Source organism: Prosopis cineraria, unplaced genomic scaffold (assembly GCF_029017545.1).
Source record: "Prosopis cineraria cultivar Desert tree isolate PC_DT_omini unplaced genomic scaffold, ASM2901754v1 PC9, whole genome shotgun sequence".
Classification (NCBI taxonomy): Eukaryota; Viridiplantae; Streptophyta; class Magnoliopsida; order Fabales; family Fabaceae; genus Prosopis; species Prosopis cineraria.
In genome coordinates, this window is record NW_026555340.1 from 29,408,721 (window position 1) to 29,434,846 (window position 26,126).

General features: G+C 35.6%; 2 protein-coding genes across 2 annotated transcripts; one reads left to right on the forward strand and one right to left on the reverse strand.

The window, feature by feature from the left end:
- Window positions 1-393: 393 nt before the first annotated feature.
- On the reverse strand, window positions 394-2,350 carry LOC129320885 (uncharacterized). The gene is made up of 2 exons (XM_054966546.1): window positions 2,098-2,350; window positions 394-785 (listed from the first exon to the last, which is right to left on the reverse strand). Exons 1-2 carry the CDS (start codon window positions 2,239-2,241, stop codon window positions 630-632), a joined length of 300 nt encoding a protein of 99 aa, XP_054822521.1. The 5' UTR covers window positions 2,242-2,350; the 3' UTR covers window positions 394-629.
- On the forward strand, window positions 2,246-25,794 carry LOC129319740 (DNA-directed RNA polymerase III subunit 1-like). The gene is given in 35 exon segments (XM_054964815.1): window positions 2,246-2,348; window positions 3,181-3,243; window positions 7,098-7,179; window positions 7,272-7,401; window positions 8,120-8,277; window positions 8,761-8,936; window positions 9,313-9,497; window positions 9,673-9,760; window positions 9,763-9,781; window positions 9,900-9,999; window positions 10,592-10,807; window positions 11,097-11,214; window positions 11,298-11,491; window positions 11,567-11,648; window positions 11,651-11,706; window positions 12,583-12,638; window positions 12,640-12,769; window positions 14,209-14,338; window positions 14,341-14,413; window positions 14,951-15,055; window positions 16,096-16,330; window positions 16,580-16,771; window positions 17,587-17,685; window positions 18,155-18,358; window positions 18,435-18,697; window positions 18,743-18,764; window positions 18,844-18,991; window positions 19,256-19,407; window positions 21,126-21,281; window positions 21,359-21,475; window positions 21,606-21,691; window positions 23,481-23,685; window positions 23,781-23,983; window positions 24,376-24,651; window positions 25,292-25,794. Coding segments are annotated over 34 exon segments (4,395 nt in total). The 3' UTR covers window positions 24,425-24,651; window positions 25,292-25,794.
- Window positions 25,795-26,126: the final 332 nt, after the last annotated feature.

Sequence of the window (26,126 nt, forward strand, 5' to 3'; positions counted from 1 at the left end):
GCATAAAGGCCAAACCAAACCCTACTCTTCCAGAAAAACTCAAACCTTGTCCTGCTACAAGTCTAAGACAATTAGGCGCACAAGGTTCAGATAAGAGATTGCTTCATCTTCATTGAGAAAGAGTTAACTCATTTTGCAACAAACACCCCCTGCCCCAAACCAAAAAAAAACAAAGAAAGATTTGGAGGCAATTAACGAGGGGAATTACGGCCTTGTTCATGAAAAATAAATGACCAGGAGGAAGCTGACAATAACAATAGAATAAATTAAAACCTAGCAGAATGAAGGTAAGGACATTCACGAGTCACGACAGTTCAGATTTTCTCTTGTTTTGGGCTGGTGACGGACCCAAACAGAAGACTGTGAGATATAAAAGGCCGAATGAGAAACGAATAAATGAATAACAGTCTAATAAGTTCTTTGTATTCTCCCATGCTGAAGTCGAGGTATCAATTAATAAATTATGCTGCCATAATATAGTTCATAGGATATATAAAATTGATTCAAATAGAAATAAGAGAAAAGAAAGCTATGGATGTGTGGCGAAGCAACTACTAGATATGATCAAGGCATCTGCACTTATTTTAAGATTCTTCCACACAAGTTAATGAGCATTGATGCGCATCTCTTCAACCAGTTTCTTGCTCAAATTCTTCACCCTCAGATTCCTCCCCATTGTCAGCATCATCGTCATCAGCATCATTATCAAACTCCTCCTTGTCATTATCAGTGGTAGTTTTCCCTATCACGATAAGGTTGCTATTTGTCTTCCTGATCTCATTGCACTGCAATGACTCATCCCAACAATAATAAGCATGAACGGGTAAGGAAGAAAAATCACAAGGGGAGAAACTTAAAATGCACTCCCTCCCAACCTTGTATTTTGAAGATGAAACCTATATTATATTGTCACAAACAATACCTTTCATTCCAAATTCTGTGTAATGCATTAATAAATAAGTTCAAGAATAGCTTTTCCGTAAGGATTATAGCCTCTCATCTGATAACCCAAGGTTTTATGCCGAAAATTTTTTATTTTTCCTATACAAAAATAGGATAGGAAAATTAAAAATATAGAAACAAGAAGTTTTTGACATAAATGCATTCTGCTGTTGACACATCAACAAACATACTTCATGGACTGGCTACGGGTCCTCCACAGACTCTCACACACAGCAAAACTTAGGTGAGGTAGGGGTGATAGAATATTGTCATTATTTTGATAACTTGTTTCCTAATCCTAATTTCAATAGATCATATCTTTACTCCTGGCAAGCCAAACCCATACAGTTAATCTCCATTAAACCCATTCCATGTCACTCATAAATTCTACTTCATCTGTAAATTCCTTGCAAATCTGAACTTTTTTCTCAGCTGTGCGACCTGACTCTTCTGTATAAAAATACTATTGACAGCCTCATATTTCAAAGTATATTTTTTGCTTCAACCTGAAAGATTTTCTAATTATGATCCATACAATTGTTTTTCTCAAAAATGCCCTGTTTGTTAGATTGGGCAATTCATTCAGACCATAGCTGAAGTTCACACAGGGGTGATCACAAGTTCTCGCAATGCAAAGATGATTATCCCAAAAAAAAAAAATCTAAAATGTCCGACGATGTTATTTTGCGGCCTAGCAATCAGCAACCAGTGAGTGTCTAGTCTGCTTGATGGTAGGAATTGCCCAACCAATATTATTCAGACCAAAAGGAGAAATCGCAAGAACTTGTAAATGAAGATCATAAGTTGACATTTGACATGACTGCAAAACTCTAAATTCTTCTAATCCAGCTTACATGCTAAACATGCGAGTAAAAAGTGATTTCTATCGCCCCCCTTGTTTACCTAGAAAAAAAATCTGTTCAATGACGCTACAAACGATAAGTCAACTTCCGATGGGAGTTTCTGCCCTTGAATTAAGTCAAAGCACACGGTAAAGGAATACCATTCTCCGCGATGTCGAAGGCATTGTTTTCCCCATTTGGGGCAATTCCGGAGCAAAAGTGCGATTAAACAGTTAAGGGAATTAAATCGTTGAAAAAACTTCCCTTTCTTTTACTCCAGTATAATGGAAAACAGGATCTAAGAGTAAAATACCTTTTCTTCAAACTCGGACTCCTCCATTGCGAGAAGGAGTTCTTCGTTATGAGGCTGAGGCCATTGAGATGGTAATAGGAACGACGTCGGAATCGTCCTTGTCGATGAAGGAAACTGTGTCATATACGCCGGAAACTGTAACATTTTGATGTCGAGGACTTCGATTTTGGTCACCACCGAACCGCTCCTCCACGACCAACCCCGCTCTTCAAATCGCTTCTCACTTCTCAGGAACCGCCAAGTGGCGTATGGTTAAGTGCCATTTCAGTTTACACACAGTAAAGGTGTATTTAGAAGATTCGAATATTTGTTGAATTTAATAAAAATATGTTTTAGATATGATTTGGATATATTCTTAAGAGTCATCCAAGTAGTCCTTAAAGACTCTAGACTTCAGAGTAGAAACTAAAAACAAATGGGAAATAATACCTAAAAAAATAGGAAAAATTGGTTATTACTCCTAATAACCAAATGTAATTTAAGGATTAAAATTAATATTTTATTTATTAAATAATATGAATAAATAATTAAAATATTTCTCAATTTAAACTAATGAAATTGAAAAAAAAAAGACTACTTATTTAATATATGTACCTCAAGCCATAAACTTTCATTTAAGTCAGAAGCCTTGATGTCTAAGACTTCTAACTATAGTGCAATACTTTTGACTGGGATGTAAGGTTTTTGATTAAGGTGCAATACTTTTGATTTGGGATGTAAGGCTTTTGTTGAATGGTTAACTTTTGTTTTTTTTTTCAATTTTATTAGTTTAAATAGAGAGATATTTTGATTATTTGTTCATATTATTTAATAAATAAAATATTAGCCTTAGTCCGTGAATTGTATTTGATTTTTAGGATCAATTTTTTTTCAACAAAGTCATTTTCACCAATTTTCAAAAAGTTAAATAGATCGAATCAAATAAAAAAGTTTTTGATTCGATTCCATTCGATTTTCAGTCGTCACCCCCCTTTTTCGAAATGCTATCGGCCTCCGCCCCTCATTTCTAGTTGCCGTTTGCCTGTAACTCCGAGAACTCTGCGACGCTCAAGGACGCCGTCGACTGATCAACGTCTTCTTTAGTTCGCGTTCGTGGCTGTTGCGTTTCTTCTTCTTCCTCGAGCTCGTGTTTCGTGCTTCTCCCTGGTATGAGTGTGATAGTTCTTTTTCTTGTTCGTCCCAATTTTGATTTTTTTGTCCTTCCCCTGCCATACTTTGCTTGTACTGTAGTTATATTCTGCTTGTTTCTTTTGTTTTGCTTCTCCGGCTGTACGTTTTTTTAGTTCTGGAGGTTTGGTGCTTTGCCGTTGCTCTTTGTTCTGAAATATATTACTGATATCATGTTTTCTGGCTCTCTAAAAATGTGCTCTTCGACTCTAATTAGCTCTGAAAGTTTGATGCTTTGCCATTGCTCTCCATTCTGAAAATTTTTCCTGAAAGTTTCATGCTTTGATATATGTGTTTTTGGCTTTTTAAAAATGTGGTCTTCAACTCTAAAATTAGTTCTAAAAGTTTGATGCTTTGCCATTGCCCTTCATTATGAAATTTTTTTCTGAAAGTTTCACGCTTTGATATATATGCTATCATGGACCTTCTCAATCTGAATATGTGAATTCATTTTTGATAGCTGAATATGTGAATTCTTCTCCTACGCCTGGTGAAAATGAAACCCCCACACCTCAATCTCAACCTATGTCAACTGACCCGAATCCTATAAACCTATACCTGTGGCACCTAGGCCCATTACTCCAAGTGGATCAGCACCTCATCCCTCATCCAATGCTCCTCCTATTATTGATACAGCAAAAGCTCCTCAAAATTTAAGTCATCTTCCCGTTAAGCTATTTACCAGAGATATCATTTAAAACCGACTAAAATTGTAAACTGATGCTGAGAACAGAAAGAGAGAAGAGGGAAGAGATAAAGAACGGTAAAATTCTATCTTCTATTTTGGCATACAGCAGCACCTCGGCTAAGAAGCACCAATTATAAGTGGCACTCCCTATACTGCAAAAACCATACTATCTTTATCCCAAGGAAAAACCTGCCATCAAATTACCTACAGAATCCTAATAATGATATAATCCAAATGATTAGGCCAATATAAGTTTCATGTGCTGAAAACTTTAGTCCAATGGCATCCACATTGAGTTTAGGCTATGCAAATTTAACCCATTAAGTCCATGACTTAATTCCTGGATCCCTAGGATATTAACTCTGACCTGCTAGGTCTTTCTTTTCCACCTGTGTACTTTTAACTTAGTCCACAGAAATAGTGAGGCAAAGATTTGGGCTTTCTTTTTGGCCCTTTGGAAGCCTCTAATCTGAACTCATCTTTGGAAGCACTGCACCTTCTTTTCTACTGCCATTCTGTGCAGCTTTGGAATTTGAGGTGGAATTGCGTGTCATTGAGATTTTATGCCTTATTTTCCACTGCCATTCCGTTCAGCTTTGGAATTTTAGGTGGAATTGTGTGTCACTGAAATTTTGAAGCCATTATATCTTGCTTCTGTATTCCTCAATGCGGTGCATGGTATGAATTTTGAGCTTGAAATATGAATTTTGAGCTTGAAAGTTGACTTCAATTTTGTGGTTTGCTGGTGGATTTTTTCAGTCTTTCTAGTATTTTTCAAGTCATTTAATTATTTTTACCCAAGTCTATGTTTTGCTGTCTTTTATTGGTTCCAAGGATACTTTTTGTTGTATTGTTATAAGCATCTCAGCATCTAAGGCCCTGTTTGATATGAAGGAATGGAGGGTTGGGTTTGGGACTGGTATTAGGAAAGGACCAATATCATGTGTTTGGTATGAGGGATTGAGCCTAACTTGGGATTGCTTAAACCCACCTTTGTGGATTGCTCAAAACCCACTTTCCCCATGGTATTGGGATAGCAGTCCTGGGTCTAGAAGACTTGGAGACAAACTTATCCTTGTTTATAATAATTTTCAGACAAAAATGCCCCTCTAAATTTTGTCCTCAACATAGCAGAACCCTTATCATCATTGCCGATGCAAAGCGCTCTTTTCCATCACTGTGAAGCACACATCTCCATCTACTCTATCGATTTCATCACAAGCGCTCATCTCCATCGGTTGCACGGTGTTGCAAACCTTCGTCTCTAGAGCAGAGAGTGATCAAGGTAGACGGGCAGAGAGTGAGCGAGCGAAGAAGCAAACCTGGAGCCAGTATTCTCAGAGGAGATTGACGTTGGTGACTTGGAGCCAGCAAGGCAGCAACTGTTTGTAACAGATTGATCGCGGCAGTGGAGGAACAGGGTCTCAACAAGGGGAAGGAGGGCTGGGTTTGATTGTGACAGATGATGAAAGCTTTAAAATGATAAAGCAAATTACTTGAAGTATTCAAGTCGAAGATGAATGCGTACAATAAAGCAAATTGTTGAAATATTTAAGTCAAAGTTGAAAGCTTTAAAACTGTAAAGCAAATTGCATGAATTTCAAGATCTACCCATCTCTAACAAAAACAATCTATCTAAATCTGTCTTCATAAAAGCTATGGACCACACATGTTACAGCCAATCTAGGATAGAGTTAATAACAAAATAGAGGCTACTTAATGGTAATATATCATATGCAGAACATTATCTGATGTATACCCGGATCGTGTTCTCTCTCTCTCTCTCTCTCTTTTTTGTAGCAGGTCCACTTAAGGAAAATAAGTGTATATATTTTTTAAGTAAAGAGTACTTTTTGTCCAAAAGGGTTAAAATTATTCTTGTATCGCTCTTGAAGCATGCACTAATCAGCTTCAGTTCTGCCTGCGTACTTCTAATTTAGTCCACAGAAAAAGTGAGGCAAAGATTTGGGCTTTCTTTTTTGCCCTTCAAAAGCCTCTAATCTGAACTCATCTTTGGAAGCACTGCACCTTCTTTTCTGCTGATATTCTATTCAGCTTTGGAATTTTAGGTGGAATTGCATGTCATTGAGATTTTATGCCTTCTTTTCTACTGCCATTCTGTTCAGCTTTGGAATTTTAGGTCATTGAAATTTTGAAGCTTTTAGTTCTTGCTTCTGCAAACCTCAATGCAGTGCTTGCTATGTATTTTGAGCTTGAAAGTTGGTTTTCTGATTTGCCCCATAGATCTTGGATTGTGATTTGGTTTTGTGTTTCCATGTCTTTAAAGTCCCCTCCCTATGAGTAATCATTCATTGCTTAGGGATAGACTATTTTAACTGTTGCAATACGGCTTGTCGCCTTAAAAATGTCTAATTGAAGTGTCTCCCTCTTTAAATATCATCTTTAATTATTTTACCAAAAGAGTTGGATTGCCTATTGACAAAATATAAAATGGATGCCCTTCAAAAGCCTTAATTACTCACTTTGGAAGCACTGCACCTTCTTTTCTGCTGATTTCTTTCAGCTTTGAATTTTAGGGTGAATTCTGTCATTGTTTTATGCCTTCTTTACTCCATTTGTTCAGCTTGGAATTTAGGTCATTGAAATTTTGAAGCTTTTAGTTCTTGCTTCTGCAAACCTCAATGCAGTGCTTGCTATGTATTTTGAGCTTGAAAGTTGGTTTTCTGATTTGCCCCATAGATCTTGGATTGTGATTTGGTTTTGTGTTTCCATGTCTTTAAAGTCCCCTCCCTATGAGTAATCATTCATTGCTTAGGGATAGACTATTTTAACTGTTTGCAATACGGCTTGTCGCCTAAAAATGTCTAATTGAAGTGTCTCCCTCTTTAAATATCATCTCTTAATTATTTTACCAAAAGAGTTGGATTGCCTATTGACAAAATATAAAATGGATGCTCCTTTCATGGACGCCCCATAAGCGCTTGACATTATTCACATGAGAAAAAAGCATCTAGTGATAATCTTTTCTTTTTGCTTGCTTGCTTGCTTTCTTTTCTGTTTTTGTTTTTTTAAGTTTCCTTTATGCTGGGAGGTGATAAATGGGGTTTCTGTTATAAAATTGTGTTTGATGAGAGCCCATTAGGCTAAATTAAACCCTTCCATGTGTTGTTTTCTGCAATTCCAGGAGAAAGATGTATAGAGCACGAGCTGAGGGCCTATCCTTCACGAAGGAACCCCTATATTGAGGATGTTGGGCCACGTAGAATGTAAGGGATTTTACTTCTTATGATTAGTCTTGATGAATCCTGCTACTTGTAAAAGGATTCTTACCTTCAAGATTTATTGTTGTTTCTTGCAGCAAGAGCATGCAATTCACTGCTTTATCAGAGTCAGAGATCAGTAAAATTGCTGAGGTTCAAGTTGCAAAAGGTTCATACTATGACGAAACAAGAAAGCCAATTGAGAGTGGCTTGTTGGATCCCCGCATGGTATTCTGTCCCGGTTCCAGTCCTTTTTTGTGCGTCTTTAGGGGTTTCATGTTGGTTTTGTCCAATGTTTATAATTCTGTCATATATGCATGTCATGCCTTGCAATGGCTGCATGTGATCATAATCTTCAGTTTATGATGTTGTAGGACTCATAACAGCCTGCTTCTGTTTTGAGTGTTGGATTACAATAAATGTAGTGTCTTGTAGATTTTAGAATGTTATATTGAATGTAACATATTCATGTGAGATTCAACAAAGTTTTATGTTGAAGGATAGAACATGATGGCGTCATGCAATCCATATAGTTAACCTCCCCTAGTGGGATAAGGTGTCTTGTTGTTGTATACTAAATGTAACACATGGTAATGGAATGTTTTCTATTTGTTGACTGTATGATGAGATGATATTGGATAAGTCTCACATAAAATTAAGCAAAATGTGTTAAATGCTGGTATGTAACTTGGAAGTAATGTCTCCACAAGGACAAATCTTCTACTTGTTTGCACCCTTCATCTTTCCACATTTTCTTAAATTTTGTTTGGTGATTACCAGCCTAAACATCCATTAGGAAAATCTTTTATTTATTTTTCTTTCTTAGATTGACAGCTTATGAGGTTGAACAACACTATTTCTACAAAACTTCCAATTTGTTTGATTATATCTCTTTAAAATGTTTATGGTTTCCAAACCACAGAATGCTTATTTTCATTCTATTCAGGGTCCTGCTAATAAGAGCTGCGCATGTGCAACATGCCAAGGGAATTTTGCTGACTGTCCAGGGCACTATGGATACTTAAACCTTGCTCTTCCAGTTTTCAATGCTGGGTATTTTAATGACATTTTTCAAACTTTGAAGTGCGTTTGTAAGGTATGGAAGTTTCAGTATTTTCTTGTCTATTCTCTATTTCTCTTCTGTTCTCCTTATTCCCATTTTTCACCAACATGGTGTTTTGAATGTCTTGCAATTGTCCACTTTTGCCCTGAGCTTTTTGAAGAGTATTCATTTATGCTGGTGTTAGACCTCCAATATTAATATCCATGGTCTCAAAAAAATTAAGTCTGCTGAATTCTAATTTCAACTTGATTAATTCATTCTTGTTTTGGCATGAAATCTTTCCCTTGCAAAAGAAGGGAAAAAATCTTTCAAAACTTGCCTCATCCTTCAAATATTCATTTTTAAGTAAGCTGCCATACACATCGATAATGTTCATTCTCTTTCAACTGAGCATTCTTTCTCCATTCTCCTTTTGACGTAAATTTTAGGGTTGAGCACTGCATGCTCTTCCATAAGTGGTAGTCTTGATTTTGTTGTTAGGACTGTTCTTGATTTATGTCTGAATATCTGGTGATTTTCTACAGGGCTGTGCTCGTATACCTTGATGAACATTCTTGTAAAGAACGCTTGAAAAAGATGAGAAGCCCGAAAATAGAGCCTTTGAAGAAGAAAGCAATAGCTAAAAGTCTTATTGATAAATGCAGTACCATGTCAAGTAGTAGCAAAGCAGTGAAATGTCTGAGATGTGGATTTATCAATGGTTTGAACCCTTTTCATATGTTTCAATAATTATATTCTCTTTAAAGGTTGTATTATGGTGTTTTGAATCCTATTTGTGGTCAAACATATCCGCTTCCATAAATTTGGAGCTTGTTGAGTCTTTGACAGGCATCATGGACTGGATTATCTAAATTATTACCGCCCAATAACTTTAAAACCTATGTCGCTTGAGTCCCCTCTTTTTCTGGGTTGTGTTTATAATAAAGACGGTGATTATTTCCTCTTTGCTGTTCTTTCAAATAATTAAATTTTATGGGTATTGCGTTATTGTCATTTATTTCACTAACTTTGCTTGCAGTCTTTAAGACATGAAGCAATGGGCAATTAGCTAACAAAGGCTTCACACTTGCGTACAGGTCAAGTGAAGAAGGCTGGGTCTCTAGGCATTATTCACGATACTTCAAAATGTATTGATGGCCATGTGGAAGAGTTTCGATCTGCAATTTCTCATACAAGAGAGTCTAAGGCTCCTATCAACTTGACTACTCATTCTCTAAACCCTCACAGAGTTCTTTCCCTCTTTAAAAGGATGCTAGATGAGGTCTGGTTTGTAATTAAGTTGAATTTTTTGGTTGTGATTTTTTTATTTTTCTTTTCTTTCCTTTCCTTCAGAAAGTGAGATGATCAGTTTTGTATCCTTAAAGATGACATGCATCCCACGATAGATATTTATTTATTTGTTTTAAGTTAAATTTCTTAATTACATTTTATTGTAGGACTGTGAATTACTTGATCTTGCAGAACGACCTGAGAAATTCATCATGACAAACATGGCTGTGCCACCAATAGCGATTCGACCTTCATTATAATGGATGGTTCACAGAGGTAATGTCAGCGTGCACGTGCTTGTTTTTGTGTTGTTTTTTGGTAGCATAACTATTCACTGATGGTATAGTTCAACTGTTCACTGATGCTTGTAGTTTTTCTCCTAAATTTATGGTAGCAATGAAAATGATGCGACAGAGAGGCTTAGGCAAATAATTCAAGCAAATGCTAATCTTCGGCATGAGTTACAGGAAGCTAGTGGGGCATTCAAATGTCTGGTATGATGAAACTTTTTACTGGTCATATTTCCTTGTCAAACATAAGTTGATATACTTGAATAATATGATTCTTTCTTTGCTTGGTGATACTATGGTTTACTGCACACACGTAGTCTTGAAACACAATAAAGACTCTTGCTTTTTGTTTTCGCTTTTGTCATATCGCATGCATCTTTATTTTATTAAAAAAGTATCTTATTTAGCCCTTTAGACTTATGCTTTGCTTTTAGACTTTGTCTATATTTTGCCACTCTATTTTTCAGTTGGATTTTTTTTGGGGTGATATATGTCCCTTTTCAATTCATTAATCATCAATATCAATGCATATTGATGTAAAATATATAGTCTAAAATAAGCTGCACTATTCAAAATGTGAACAATGCAGCTTATTTCTGAAATTCTATGCAATGGATGGGAAAACGTGCCCAGATGTGGTAAAAATTATAGATTTAAGTGGAGTTTGAAGGCTAGTCCCTTCTCTTTTCCCTGGATCTTAATACATTGATAACTCCCTCTAGGCTATTCTTCTGGCATTTGAGGCTTTCTTAGGGTTTCAGAATGAAATGTTGTCATTCTGTTGATGTTGGCTTAGGATGGCTGGGAAATACTTCAAGTTGAGGTTGGTCAATTCATAAATAGTGATCTGCGTGGTATTCCATTTTATATGCAACGTGCCAAGCCATTGGCTGGCTTTGTTCAACGCCTTAAAGGGAAGCAGGGTCGTTTCCGTGGCAACTTATCAGGGAAACGTGTTGAGTTCACTGGCAGGACAGTCATTTCACCAGATCCTAATCTGAAAATTTCTGAGGTCAGTTATCTCGGTAAAGCTTGACCACCCTTTTTACCGTTTATATGTTTTGACAAATTCTTTGGACATGAAGCATCAGCCAGAACACTAAAAGAGTTCAACTAATATTTATCCTTTGTAAAGCAAAGCAATGTTCAATGGAAAAAGAAAAGGTGATGATAGTCGAATGGAAACATGATATATAGCTATGAAAAAAGCAATAATACAGGGCATTTCTTTACCTTCCAACTCTCTTTATTGTTCTTGAAAAATGCCATTCATGATATTCCTTTATATTGATTTGTTTCAGGTTGCAATACCTATCCATATGGCTCGCATATTGACTTTTCCTGAGTGTGTTTCCCATCACAACATTGAGAAGTTGAGGCAGTGTGTGAGAAATGGCCCTGATAAGTATCCTGGGCGAGGTTGCTTAGGCATGCTGGTGGTCCAACAAGGTTTATAATTGTCATTGTTTTTCATATATATGATTCTTTTGCCACTATATTAGTGTCAGTTGCTTTTGTGAATACATAAATTATATCCAATCGCATTCTGTTGCAGGTCCCTAAAAGTTTCTTTCGTAAGCGCCTTGCAGATGAATTGAGGTATGGTGATATTGTTGATCGTCATTTGGAAGATGGAGACATTGTTCTTTTCAATAGACAACCAAGCTTGCACCGGATGTCCATCATGTGTCATAGGGTAATTCAGTAAACTGTACCATGATTCACTGTTTAAATTTGATTCCCTTTGCATCAATCTCATTTGTCTATGCAGGCTAGAGTTATGCCTTGGAGAACTCTGAGATTCAACGAATCAGTCTGTAACCCATATAATGCTGACTTTGATGGTGATGAGATGATTTACATGTCCCGCAGACTGAGGAGGCTCGAACAGAGGCTGTTTTATTGATGGGGGTAAGTTCAATAGATCCTTTTATCATAGAGGACTGCAAGTTAACCATCTTTGATACTTTTGGTTCTAGCTTTTTTTGTTTGGGTAAGTATCAAGTTACTCCTGTCTATCCCGTTTGCATATTTTCCTTTTTGCTGTCTTGTTATCATGTAATATGCTCAATAAAATGCTGTACAATTTCAACAGATTAAACCACAAGGGGACTCTGAATGAGTTAGAGCACTCAGGGGTAATGTGCAAAATGGACGTGTAACCATTTGGATTGATAAATGGGCTGGAATGAGGGATGTGGACCTACAAAAAAAGCTGTGTTTTACTTTTTTTTTATTGATATAATTATTAAAGAGAAGAGTGGAAAAAACAAAAAATTCAAGGACGAGGAGCCCTCCCTAAGTCAAGAAATGCAGACCCATCTGCTCAAGTTTTTTAATCCCTTCATAAATTCTCGAGGGCCACTCTAAAAAGATTATTGCCAATTCCTTTATTATTATTTTTTTCATTATTGCCAATTTTTTAAAAGTTTAATAAATGATATAGCACAATGGTTTCATATAATCCATATAACCGACTCCACCTAGTGGGATAAGGCTTGTTGTTGTTGTCATTGTTGTATTTTAGATGACTTGAAGATTGTTTTGACATTTAGCATACTTTAATTCTTTTGGTCTCCTTTTTAAATCTTAATGCAGTCTTGACATATTTATTCCCTTAATACTTGATTGAACAGAGAACCATTATGAATTTTTTGTTATCCTTCTGGTTCAGTTTCTATTCTGCATCATTGGTGCTAAAAAATGTAAACTTTTGGAGCATTTTGCTGTTATGGTTTTGTTCATAAATAGCTATATGTGGATCTCACTAATTTCTTGTTTTCAAAGGTGCAAAACAATTTATGCACACCAAAGAATGGGGAAATTCTGGTTGCCTCTACACAACTTTTTAACCTCCTCCTTTTTGATCACAAGAAAAGATACTTTTTATGATCGTTCTACTTGTGCACTTATTTGCTCGTACATGGGTGATGCCATGGATGTGGTTGATCTGCCAACTCCAGCAATTATAAAGGTGAGAGTAGAAACTTACGAATGCTTGTTTTGGTAAAAACAGTTACAGATTTATTTATCTACATGTACGCCTGTATTGCATGAACTTTTGTTACTCCCCTTGGCCCTTATCATAAGGCACCTCTAATTACCTCACTAGAACTAAGAATTGATTAAGTCATAACTTTGTCTAGAAATAAATAAACTTTCAAATTTACAGATTTGCATTAAATTCTCTTCATGGTTAATGAGTTTAAATAGGGTAATATTGAAAAATATAATTAATACCCTATCAAGTGCCTTATATTAAGGGTCAAAAAATTCTAGAATGTGCCCTATAATAGGGATTGGAGGGAGTATTTAATAGCTTTATACATTTATCTTGACTTTCTGCTTCTGCCCTTATAGTTGTGTCCAGTCCTACAGTTTGATGGGTACCTAAGTAGGATGGGGAATTCTATCCCAAAAACTAGCCATTTAGGTGGGAGAACTAATCCAGTCAAATACTCCATTAAATGTGAGATTTGGTACCCTATACTACCAAATCTCCATCACTCTCCTTGTGCAAATTCTCAAAGGCCCAAGTTTTATGTACTAATTTTTTATCAAGTTTAATGAATAATTGACTTATCATAAAAAAGACAAAACTGTCTCTTGGTTTGTGTTGTGTTATGTTGCTTTAAGGACAATTTATTTTTACCTTACACAGGAGCCAGTTGCATTAAGAGCTTTTTGAATTTTTTGTGAATGTTACGATAGCCCTGAAGCATGGGTCCTTTTCTCTTGGTTGAGTAGAGAGATTTTGGTATGAGTAACGAGTGTATATTGTTATTGCTTAATCTTTGCAAGATGTTCGGTGCTTCTGTTCTGTTACAAAACCTGAATTTTCTGGGGGGAAACTAGCACCATTAAACTTCTTGTTTTTTGGATGGAAACAGAAGCACTATATTAACTCAAACAACTTGCAGAGAAAAAAAAAAACCTCCTATCATCAACCGCCTCTCATTAACAGTGGGTGGAAGATCAAAGGTCCCAAAATTATCTAAACTAGTATGACCTATTCTAGCAAGCTTTTTAACATAATCACTGCTGCTATCTTTACCGGGGAAAATTAAAGAAACAAGCCAATTTCTAAAGAGTAGATCTCTAGCTTCCTCAATTAAATCGTTAAAGGGATGATTATCATTGAACTTCTTCAAGACAGGGATGTTTTCATGGTTTCTCTTTAGTACTCAGTACTCACATGGTTTCATTTATAAGCAGTCATTCATAGAAGGATTGCAAAGTAATTATCCATTCGTTTGTCATTTGTTTGCATTGGTTACTTATGTTTCCTTCAAGTAGGATATCTTTATTCATGGGTTAATTTACGTTGAATCTTTCTTCACCATTCTCTCTGTATATATTTATATTTGGTTTATACTTGGTTTTGAACATGATTTTTTTTTTCTTTTTTGGCAGCCAGTAGAGCTTTGGAGTGGGAAGCAGATATTTAGTGTTCTAGTTCGCTCTCATGCAAATGTGAGGACCTATGTGAGTCTTACTGTTAAGGAGAAGATCTACAGCACAAAGCTTGATGACAGAAAAAGAGAATGGAAAACATGTGTCCTAATGATGGATTTGTTTATTTTCGCAACAGTGAGTTGATCTCGGGGCAACTTGGAAGGTTACTTTAGGTTAGTTGCTCTAACTTTTTCTGTCCCCACCGGAAGACTGCACACACAACATTGTAATGGTAGGTGTGAATAAAAGACTGAATGCTGATATTTATTCAATTATAAATGTACAAATTCATATGTCAGTTTTTGTGTTTCTTGCTTTTGGAGTCTGAATTATCTATGAATGAAAGCAATTTTTTATTTTTCACTTTCAAAGTCTAGTATCATTCGCTTAAAATAGTGTTAAGCATATGGATCAGAAAATTATGAAATTAAATTTGCAATATGCTAAGTCAGCTTTAGCTAAGTCAGCTTTATCTATCAACTAATCATTCCAAGGCTCTCCACTCCCCTCCAATCTCTACCGGTTTATGTTAATATCTACTTTCTCACCTGCAGTACTGACTAGATTTTGAGTCTGTTTTTTCCCTCAATCTTTTGTCCAACATTTTGCTTGCTTAAGTTGTTATGAATCTTATTTATTGTTTTTATTTTTTTATACTGTAAATGGCTTTATGTCATCATATATGTGGGTGGTATGATAGCTTGATATCAGGAAATGGAAATAAGGATGGACTTTTCTCAGTGCTACTTAGAGACTATAAAGCACATGCTGCAGCCTCTTGCATGAACCGTCTTGCTAAGTTGAGGTAAATATCTAGCCTAATGGTTGACATTGGTATGGTACTCCATCCGGTTCTTTTTATAAGAAACTTTTTGGGAGTATTCTACCCCTTGTCCAGTGTATTTATTGAATTATTCCCTCTATACCCTCATTTATGGAGTATAATTGGGTCAGTATAATTAAATACTAAGCCACAAGGTCAAATGTTCAATGTGGGTGTTTTTGGAAAGGAAATAAAATCCATAAGATTAATGAATCTGAACTAAATTTTAACTATATTTCTTGGTCTTGATAAATTAGTTATTTTTTTTTTTTAAATAGGACCAGACTAGATATTTGGGTTTGTCAGTTTATTACCTTATATTCCAAGTTTTACATTCAATTTTTGTTCCTGGGGGAATTTGCTTAGCATAGTGCAGTGGGAAGATAATCATCAGTTTCCTCTAATGTTGTATATATCTAATGTGATTTCAGTTTATTATAGTATTTTAATTTAGTATCATGTTCCAGCAACCATTTGAATTTGCGGTAACTAAGCAGTTTTAAATTAGAGGGACAAATTTAAACATGGTTCCATTGATAAAACTTTTTACACTTCGAATCCACATTGTTGTTTGGTCCTTTATGAAAAAGTTGCCGTCTGGGTCACTGTTTATAATTCTCCTTTAATTAAACCTTACCTGTTACTGTGCTTGATGATCCACTTTTCTTGTGAATGACAGGGAATTTGAAGAATGTCATTCAAATTTAATTTAAATTTATAATTGTTTAGTCGGGGACTTGCTTAGATTGCAGAGATATGTTTGATATTTACATTCAATTTTATTGGAGGGTCTTTAGCTTTGATACCATTTTCTATTGTTTTGCATTCTTCATCAAGCAGGTTTTCATGTTTACAATTTTTGTTTTGAAAATTTGAATAGTATATGTTACATATGATAGTTAAAATGTAATTTCTGTTTATAGTGGTAAGCTCAGTTGTTTTGATATTGTATTCTGCATCCATTGGCTTTGGTTGATTCTACCTGCATAATGAATGTTTTTCTTAAAAAAAATTGGATGCAGTGCTCGATGGATAGGCAATCGTGGGTTCGCCATAGGCATTGATGATGTCCAACCAAAAGAGGTATTGATCAACAAGAAAGATGAAACAATTTCAGATAATTATAGAAAATGTGACGATTTTATTGAGGCTTTCAATAAAGGAAAGCTAGAACTCAAAGCTGGTTGTGATGCTGCTCAAACATTAGAGTCTCTGATAACTGGTGTATTGAATGGCATTCGAGATACTGCAGGGAAGGTATCCATTTTTCACTTTCTAAAGCTGAGGGTTTTTTTTTTTTTTTTATCTTTTATTTCCAGGGCTTCTCTCATAAGTGTGTCTTGTTTCTTGAGTGGTGATGCCAAATCTTTTGCCAAGAACTTGAGCAATTGTTTATAAATAAAGGCCTTTTTATATAATCTAATTTTTTTTCATTAGGTCAGTTTGCATCCTTGGTGTTGGATCATTGGTAAATGGTAATTGCTTTGTTGTATAACTTTTTCCCAGGTATGAATGCAAACACTGCACTGGAGAAATAGTCCCTTGATCATGTCACAGTGTGGCTCCAAAGGATCTCCTATAAATATCAGCCAAATGGTTGCATGTGTTGGTCAACAATCAGTTGGGGGTCGTCGAGCCCCCAATGGGTTCATGGATCATAGCCTTCCTCATTTCCCAAAAAAAGCAAAAACACCTGCAGTATGTTTACTTTCAGTGACCCTGTACTCTTCTGTTGAATTTTTATTTTATGGCATCTAGAACTCAATTGACACACATCCTTATAATCTTCTGTGTTGTTTCATGGACTTTTTTGACCTATTGGATTACAGATTTTGTCATCCATGACTTGAAAAGCAGCCAAAGTTTCATTATATATCTAGAATAGTGATGTAAATTCTTTATGCTTCCTCGCTTTTTCCTTTTGCTCCCTTCTTTATCTGACTAGTGGAAAAAATTTTAGCATGTCTTTTACGAGTATTTTGATCATTTGGTAATTGGTACGGAGCATTATTATCTATTTTAGCGGTAAGATTAATCCAGAAGGTAGATCATTGGATTATTGTGCAGTGTAAGCAAATGCCAATGGAAGAATAGTGGAAAACTATTATGTGTTACCAGCAATTTAGGCACTGAATAATGAAAAAAGAAGACAATAATGGCATGTGTCATATGCAATACAAACAAAGGGAAAAGATGACTCTTTACTAACAAGACTTGCTGATCACACAGGTTTACATTCTTGCAGAGTAGATACGCACATGCACCCACTGACACAGAGCAAGAGAGAGAGTGAGAGATACTGATTATAATTTGCATGTAATTGAAGTCAGAACTGTTATCTTGCTCATCATGACTTTGTAACTTATTGCATATTGTCATCAATTGCTGTCTCTTCTATTCACAGCTCATCAGTACTCATATATTACTGCTGGTGGTTGTTTCCTTTCATGCCACGTTGCAATTATGGTTATTGCTATCAGTTACATTTTAGTGTGTTTATTGCTTGTATGCAGGCTAAAGGTTTTGTGGCCAATTCCTTTTATAGTGGATTGTCAGCTACTGAGTTTTTCTTCCATACAATGGGAGGACGAGAAGGGCTTGTTGATACTGCGGTGGGCTTCATATTTCAAATGTGATATTCACAACATGCCTTTGTTTTGCCATGACAATATGCCCTTATGAAAGTACTTATTTCAGTTTAGTAATTTAAAATCTCTAGATAGTATATTATCTGTTATTTTATAACTTGCAACTAGTTGAGCATTACAGTTAATAGATGGACCTGCAAGCAACATAATACTTTTCGTCTGAACAAGCTAAAATTTTTTATATGATTCGCTTAGGGCTTCATGTTTTTCATTTTGTCACTTGACCTATTCAGAGTTACTGTATGAAATTTCACTTGTTCTGCATCTTACTCAAAATTATCTAATGAAATATTTTACTTTTCTTAAAAAGCAATATAGTAGCATCCTATGAATACAGAAGCCTTTTTTAGCAGAAAATGATGGAGAATCATTGGCTCAAAGAAAATAAAAGTTGGAGCCCTTTACAATCTCTTTCCTGTTTGTGGCGGTGTAGGTGAAAACTGCGGACACTGGTTATATGTCACGTAGATTAATAAAAGCTTTGGAGGACTTGTTTGTCCACTATGATAACACAGTAAGAAACGCTGGTAGTTGTGTAGTCCAATTTCGTTATGGAGATGATGGCATGGATCCAGCTGGCATGGAAGGAAAAAATGGAAAACCTTTGAATTTTGAGCGGTTATTTTTGAGAAGCAAGGTCTGGAAACTGCTTTTATTGTTTTACTGCTATTCATAATTATTCTCTTGGAATTTACAACAGTTTTTTCTTTTAGGCCATATGTCCCAGTGATGGAGATGATGAAATCCTATCCTCCTCTGATGTGTGTAAAGCAGTGCAAGACAAACTGTCAAAAGTTGGAATGTTGTGGGGGAAAGGGGCCTCAGAGGATGAAATAAGCTCTGAGGTGGGTTGCTCTGCTGACTTCGTCAACTCTCTACAATCCTTCATCAGAGATAACATTGGACTCTTAGCAGAAACAGATGAAACTTCTGCCAATGATGAAGGATATCTGGTGTTACTAGTAGACAACTTGAGGTATCTTGGCATTTCCTTAACATTATGCCTATTTTTCTTGTATAGAGAGTTGTTTTGTTTTCTATTGGTCTTGTAGTTCATTCCATCTTAGTACGTTCTTTTTAGTTTAAAGTATTGTTTTAACTTTTAACCTGCTACTCTCTTAGGTTTTCCTGGATATATGTCTTTTTCGATATCATTCAAAAAGAATTGAGGCTGGAACTCCAATTGGCGCCATTGGAGCTCAAAGTATTGGAGAGCCTGGGACACAAATGACTTTGAAAACTTTCCACTTTGCTGGAGTTGCAAGCATGAGTATCCTTGATTAACAATCTTTTTTGACTGTGATTGACCACCGATGTTATGTTTATCTGGATTGCTCCTTTTAGTCAACAGCTTGAAAGTGCTTTTAGTACTAACAGAAATTCCTTCTTTTTTGGGTGGGGGGCCTGGAGCAGGGGGATTTTTTTTTTTTTTGCTAAAAGCGCTTTACAAACTGGATCTGTTCTATTCAATAACTTCCTAGAGCTGAAGTTGTCTCTTGCTCGGTCTGAATGGTATCCTTTAATTCATCTTTAGATGTTACTCTTGGAGTTCCACGTATCAAAGAAATAATAAATGGTGCCAAAAGAATCAGTACACCCATCATCACTGCAATACTTGAGAGTGATGATAATGCTAATACTGCAAGGATGGTAAAAGGTCGCATTGAGAAAACAAACTTGGGCCAGGTATGCACTGAATAATAGACTTATATCCTGATACATGGTGAAAGCCTCAAATATCAAATAAACCAAAAGACACTCACACCAACGTCTACATCTCCTTTTCCTATTTACGCTAACAGAGGCTAAATGGACTCCTTATCAAATTACTTAACTACCCCCAAGTTCCCAACTGTTTCCATTATTATCCCCTGATTCCCATGTGACATGTACTCTGATGAGCAGTCAAAATGTCATTATTTATATTCTTAAAACACCTTATTCAGTAATTCTAGTATTTTTCAAGTTACTTAATTATTTTTATCCAAGTTTATGTTTTGCTGTCTTTTATGAGTTTCAAGGGTACTTTTTGTTGTGTAGTTATAAGCATCTCAGCATCCAAGTGTTAAAGTTGAATTCTCATTTTAAACACCTTTTTGAATTTGGTACGGTTTAAATATTGGTTTTTGTCTCAAGCATTTCTGTTTCTCCATTTTATGAAAAATAGATTGGAAGAGTGAAATAAGTAGTTAAATATGCATAGCCTGAACTTAATAAGGATGCCATTGGACTAAAGTTTTCAGCATATGAAACTTATATTGGCCTAATTATTTGGATTATATCATCATTAGGATTCTGTTGGTAATTTGATGGCAGGTTTTTCCTTGCGATAAAGATAGTATGGTTTTGTAGTATACGGAGTGCCCACGTGTAATTAGTGCTTCTTAGGCGAGGTGCTTCTGTATGCCAAAATAGAATATAGGATCTTACCGTTCTTTATCTCTTCCCTCTTCTCTCTTTCCTTTTCTCAGCATCAGTTTATAAGTTTAGTTGGTTTTAAATGTTGTTTCTGGTAAATAGCTTAATGGGAAGATGACCTCTAGATTTTATTTTTTACTTGGTTTACATTGAGGGTCTTATTTATTCTAAGAATATTTAGTGACCCGTAAAGAACCCACCTTTTCATGAACGACATATCAAGCTACCTTAGACTTCCTATGGTACAACTGTGGATATTTTTCTTGATTAGGACTATTTTTTATTGCATGCTGCTATTTCACTAATAATACAAGGCCTTTCTCTTTCATCTCTATGCTTGATCCAGGGGCATATTTATGTTATGTGCATGGGAGCCTAATGCCCCCGCCACCACTTATATTTTTTTTTTTTTTATAGTGAGTGTCTAAATAGTTATCTAAGGCCATATGTGAATAGGAAGGCCAGCCAAGAGAACAATGCATGACTAGTCACAAAACTAAAATAAAAACGAATGCAATGGGCTTAAAAAGGAAAAAGAACTTCCTCTCATCAATTATTTCCATGCAACATCTTACTCTTTTAGTCCTGTTAAAGGCATTATAAACCCATTTCCATTGTTGCTAGAGTGGTGAATTGCATTGTTGAAATTCTTAGCAGAAAGTTGACTTTTGATTTTTTTTTCCCTTATTATATTTATCATCTATATTTTTTAAATAAGTAGAATATCTTTTTTGGTGGTGTGGTCAAGGTTTAGGTTTTTATTCCTCTTTTTTCGTATTTCCCCTATTAAGTCAAATTTATAATCTTGCCATAGGGTTTCCAAAGCTGTTTTTAATATTGAATGGCAACAAGGTGCAGTTTGTACCTGTATAATTGTATTTTTGTCATTTTGTAATGCCTCCTCAATTGGGCCCCTGTTTTTCATTCTATCCTTCACTTTTCTGATGTTTAGCTCTAGTAACACATTGTACTATTGTGCAATACAGATAGCAAAGAGCATAAAAATTGTGATGACATCAAGATTAGCATCAATTGTTATCACACTCGACATGGAAAGAATCCAAGATGCACAACTGAATATAGATGCTAATATTGTGAGGGAATCGATTTTGCAAGCTCCAAAAGTAAAATTGAAACCAGAGGTAATGAATTTCCCTAGTGATTATGATTTTCTCATCCTTATATGCTTCTAATATTTATATCTTTTATTGTTTTGCAGCACATTAAGGTTTTGGATATCAAAAAGCTTGAAGTTGTACCCCAGGATGCAGATAGAAGTAAAATCAATTTTCAACTTAACCATCTAAAAAATTTGCTTCCATCAGTTGTTGTAAAGGCAAGTTCTTATGATTTTCTTGATGGTTTTGATACTTCATGAAGACAATATGGTGTCCTGTCTTTTATTTATTTGTTAAATTTATCTTAAGATGTGAAAAATGTATCCAACTTTCATCTCTAAATTGCAGGGAATTAAGACTGCTGAACGTGTTGTGATCAGTAAAGAAGAGGATAAAGTGACAAAGATAGAGAAATTCAAATTATTGGTAGAAGGGTTAGTTCATAATTTTGTTTTTAATACGATCATTCATTTAAGGTTTTTGCTTCCTTATTTCATTCATATACATCTACTTGGAGACGTTATTCTCTCTAGCTGTTGAGTTTAACGGGAAACTTTGCCGATTCATCTTATTGTTTCCTCATGTTTCACTTTTTCTCATAAATACTACCAAACCTTGTGAATTATCATGCCAGACGTGTGTGCTCTGTTTGACATTGCTGCCTTGCTGGATGAATATGAAAGAACCTCTTTGTTTTATGTTATAACATGATAGATAGAAGAAAGTGCAAAATTGTGTCACTGTAGTTTATGAAATTCCCTGGCATATCTTGGTTGGAGAGGGAATGATTTTATCTTTGTTAAGCAGCTTTTGTTATTCAAGGTTAAGTCTTACAAGTAAAAGAATATAGTGTATACTTTTTAAAGATTAGGAGTTTATTATTAATTTTGTTGTCTATCAGCTATCACTCATCTTTATTTATAGGAGTGTTTCGTAATTAATCTATGGTTTTGGAGTATTATAATTTACAGCTAGCGTGGGTCTCATGCATTATGGGGTGTGACAGCAGTTGTGGACCATTTATTCCTGCACTGCTTTGTAGTTAGGAAACGATATCATTTGAAAGCGTTTCTCATTTCTTGCAGTTGTAGTGGAGTAGAATTCAACACAACCATTAATATCCATGATGAGATTTCTTTTGGGAGCATGAAGAGTTCATTTTAAGACAGTTACTTCCGTTGGTGTCAATTTTTACAATTTCAGCTCCTTTAATTCAATAATGGTCTTTGGAAAATTAGAATTTATTTATGACTTGTTTATGACAAATTTGGTAACTGAAATACATTTTAATGTGAACTAATTTAACCAATTATGATTAGATTAGAGACTAAGTTGCACATAGATATGTTTGAAATACTCTATGTGGGGTACTTAAATGTGTTAGTTCTTTCATCTCAATGGCAAGTTTTTGGAGAGGAATTCCCGTCTCAATTGGATGGATATGAATTGGTATTAGTCTATTAGAGCTGGTGGTTGGCAATTTGGACTGATGAAGAAACCAAGTGGAATGTCTCAGTATAACTGCGTGACGATTGATTCTCCTGTCCAAAGAGGACCAACTGATGGAGACTAAAATAGTATGAAATGTTTTATGGGGTACTTAATTAGGATGGTTCTTCTACTTCAATAGTTAGATCTTGCGAGAGTTTTCCACCTCACTTTGGTGTCCGTTAGATTATGAGATAGTCAAGAAAGGAACTTTTATGAAAGAACCTCTTTATGAATAAACTCAATAAAATAGTTAGGCCCGCAATGAATTTTACAAAATAACTTTCTGTGAACTGACCCTGTTGTAGACAATTTATCTAAAATATGCTGCCGAACATTCTTATGGCCCAGTTCTGGACATTTTATATTTTAAGTTCCAGACCAATCGCATTTGCCATTTGTTCTCTTTATTGCCTTCTATTTTAATGAGTTTATTCCAGATTTTTTTTTTTAACATTCCATAGAGATCCAAGAGTGAATTGCAACTAATAACTCGATAGTTGTAAGAATAGAGTTCTCCATTTCTGTGAGTTTGTTTTTTCTAGTTGTAATTTTTTCTGTTTTGGAGTTGCTTAAATATAACGAAGATGATAGGAAAACATATTTTGTGCTTTCGAGTTGCAGTTTTTTGCATAAGATTTCATGATATTAGTATTCTGCTGAGTAAGTTGCAATATGTTGCTTATATTGTTGACAAATGTCTTAGTTTACATGTATTTTGTTCTCTTTTTCCAGCACGGGCCTCCAAGAGGTTATGGGCATTGAAGGGGTTGATGGACGTAGAACTCTTAGTAATCATGTCATTGAAGTTGAGCAGACTCAAGGAATTGAAGCAGCTAGAAAGTGTATCATTGAAGAGATAAAGTTTACAATGGGAAGCCATGGAATGAGTATAGACGCACGCCATATGATGCTTTTGGCTGATGTGATGACCTTCCGGGTGAGTCATTTGGAAAGTATAACAAGTTATGACTGAATCTCAGATTTCAAAAGACATATTAGATTTAAACTTACAAAACGGATTTATGAAAATAGGGTGAGGTCCTTGGAATAACAAGATTTGGAATCCAAAAGATGGACAAGAGTGTATTAATGCTAGCATCATTCGAGAAGACTGCAGATCACCTTTTCAATGCTTCTGTGCATGGGAGGGATGATCAGATTGAAGGAGTAACTGAGTGCATAATCATGGGAATACCAATTCAGATAGGCACTGGAATGATCAAAGTTAAACAAAGGTGAGAAATGAATAAAATGCCTGTAAATGAGTTACTTGTGATGCTGGGTTTTCAAGGCGGACTTCTGTCGTGCATGCATGCGTAATTTCATCTGCAAACATAATTTCTTTGTGGGCTAAATAGGACATGCAATTTCAAAGCGAGAGTGCTCGCCTAATCAGTTCCAAGTTATTCATGGTACTTAGCTATAATGCGCAAAATAACTCCATACCTGAATTGAATCCCATCCTTGATCAATTGCCCATAATGACTTGATAACTTGATTTGTTCATGGCCCGAAGCTACTTTTGTCAGCTGTGGCCAAGAATTTTTATAAACTTATTATGGGTTTAATAATATTTTAGCTGCAAAAAATTCTAACATATGCAGTTATTTAACTCTTTGTTTTACAGGTTGGATCCTCCAACACTGTCTCAAGGAGCTGATCCTATTCTGTCTTGAGTTAATAGTTGTATAGTTGCTCCGAAGTCCGAAGATGTGGATAATCCGGTGCAGAGTGCTGTGAAGGTTTAGGAATTCACCTTTTGGAGTGCCTGCTTGTTCTTGAAGAAATTACAAACTCTTTCCATGGCTAACGGGTTATATAGAGATGGAGAAATTTCAATGCATCAGAACATCATGCCCCTACACTGAATTTGGCAACTAAAATAGCTGAATTGGTGGAAAAGGTAAGGAAATAGATCATTTCCGGTCATGTGAGGAGAGAGTGTAATGCAAGAGAATATAACTTTATAGAGGGTTTACATTTTATAATCATACTCCTTGAGTTTTATTCCTCCAAATGCGCCATATGCATTCAATTTTGTGAAATTTGACTGACTCAAGGGGTAAAGGGCGCATATAGCTGATTCTTTGTTGAGAAAGATTGTAATTGATTATATGATTATAAAAATGATGATAATACTAAAGAAGGAAAGAAATGGGAGGCTTTTCTAATTTTGGGACCAGGAAAATGGAGCATTACGTTTTGTGTTTATTTCAGTTCAGTTTATTTCATGGCACTGCTCATTTCTCCTGAATGGACGAAGATAGTGGAGTCCCTGTTTGTTAGGAGGGCATGGGCTATAGGGACTGGCAATGTGTGAGGGAGTGAATTTTTTAGAGTGTCTGGTACATTGCATTACTTATTCACTTGTTAAGTTGTTATTGGTAAAACCCATGTTTAATGGATTGGTGAAACCCAAGGGGGAAGGTGGAAATGAAGATACATGCTTAGGAATGACTTTTTCTTAAAAAAATACCCTTGGTTTCAGCTTTCCCAATTCTTCATCTTCCTCCCTTCATTGATGCTTACTCCTTCCTTCTCAGCGGACGGCAAGAGACGGTGAGGCAAGGTAGATACCCTGTAATGATGACGATCTGACGGTAGATATTGAATATGAAGGTCATTCTTGGCTTTTGCTTCTTCAACATTGACGGCCAAGGTCTGAAGGTTAGCATTGTGGGTTCTGAAGTCGTTCCTTGTCACTCCTATAGTGGTTTCTGGTCATCATTTCTAGATCAGAATCGCAGCATCTCCATCGAATCATGTATTTAAAACTCACTTCCACCTCTATTACCTTTCCATTCCATTCTTATTTTTATTTCCCTTGAAATTCATTCAAGCCAAAAAGAAAATTCTGGCTCCAATCTGCCAAGTAATTAGTTTTTCCCATTTTAAATGTGAAATCCCCGCATCCCTTCTGCCTTTCCAATTTCCATCCCTGCATTAAAATTCCATTGGAGGGGAATCCAATTGTAGTGTGCATTGTAATCAGAAAAACTCGAATCCCAAGCCCGAGACCGATGATAAAAGAGATTGATTTTGTGCCTGTTTGAATGCCCAAATTATAGCGTTTCCAGCTTAGTAGTCCCCTCCTGTGATGCCCTTTTTTAAACACGCGCACTATAACAATTTGATATGGAACCATTTTTCACAGTAGAATAGCCAAATGAATTGCTCCTAATGTGTGATGTTTTGATGTTTATCAAAAAAAAAAAAATTGTACACGCACTGAAAATTTCGTTGTAGAAATCAGATCAGGCCAGTGAGCTCAAATCAGATAAGGCGTGAAAAATAAGTCACAATATTTGATTTGTATAAGCAGTTTCACACGTTATGTAGGCATATATTAATATTGATATTGGTTATTGTTACAGAATT

What these genes read in the sequence shown, in the direction of transcription:
- LOC129320885 (XM_054966546.1), bottom strand. Translation starts at nt 2,241, where the DNA reads ATGTTACAGTTTCCGGCGTATATGACACAGTTTCCTTCATCGACAAGG. An exon ending in AGTCCGAGTTTGAAGAAAAG is followed by an intron (nt 786 to 2,097) that starts GTATTTTACTCT and finishes GAGTCATTGCAG; the next exon opens with TGCAATGAGATCAGGAAGAC.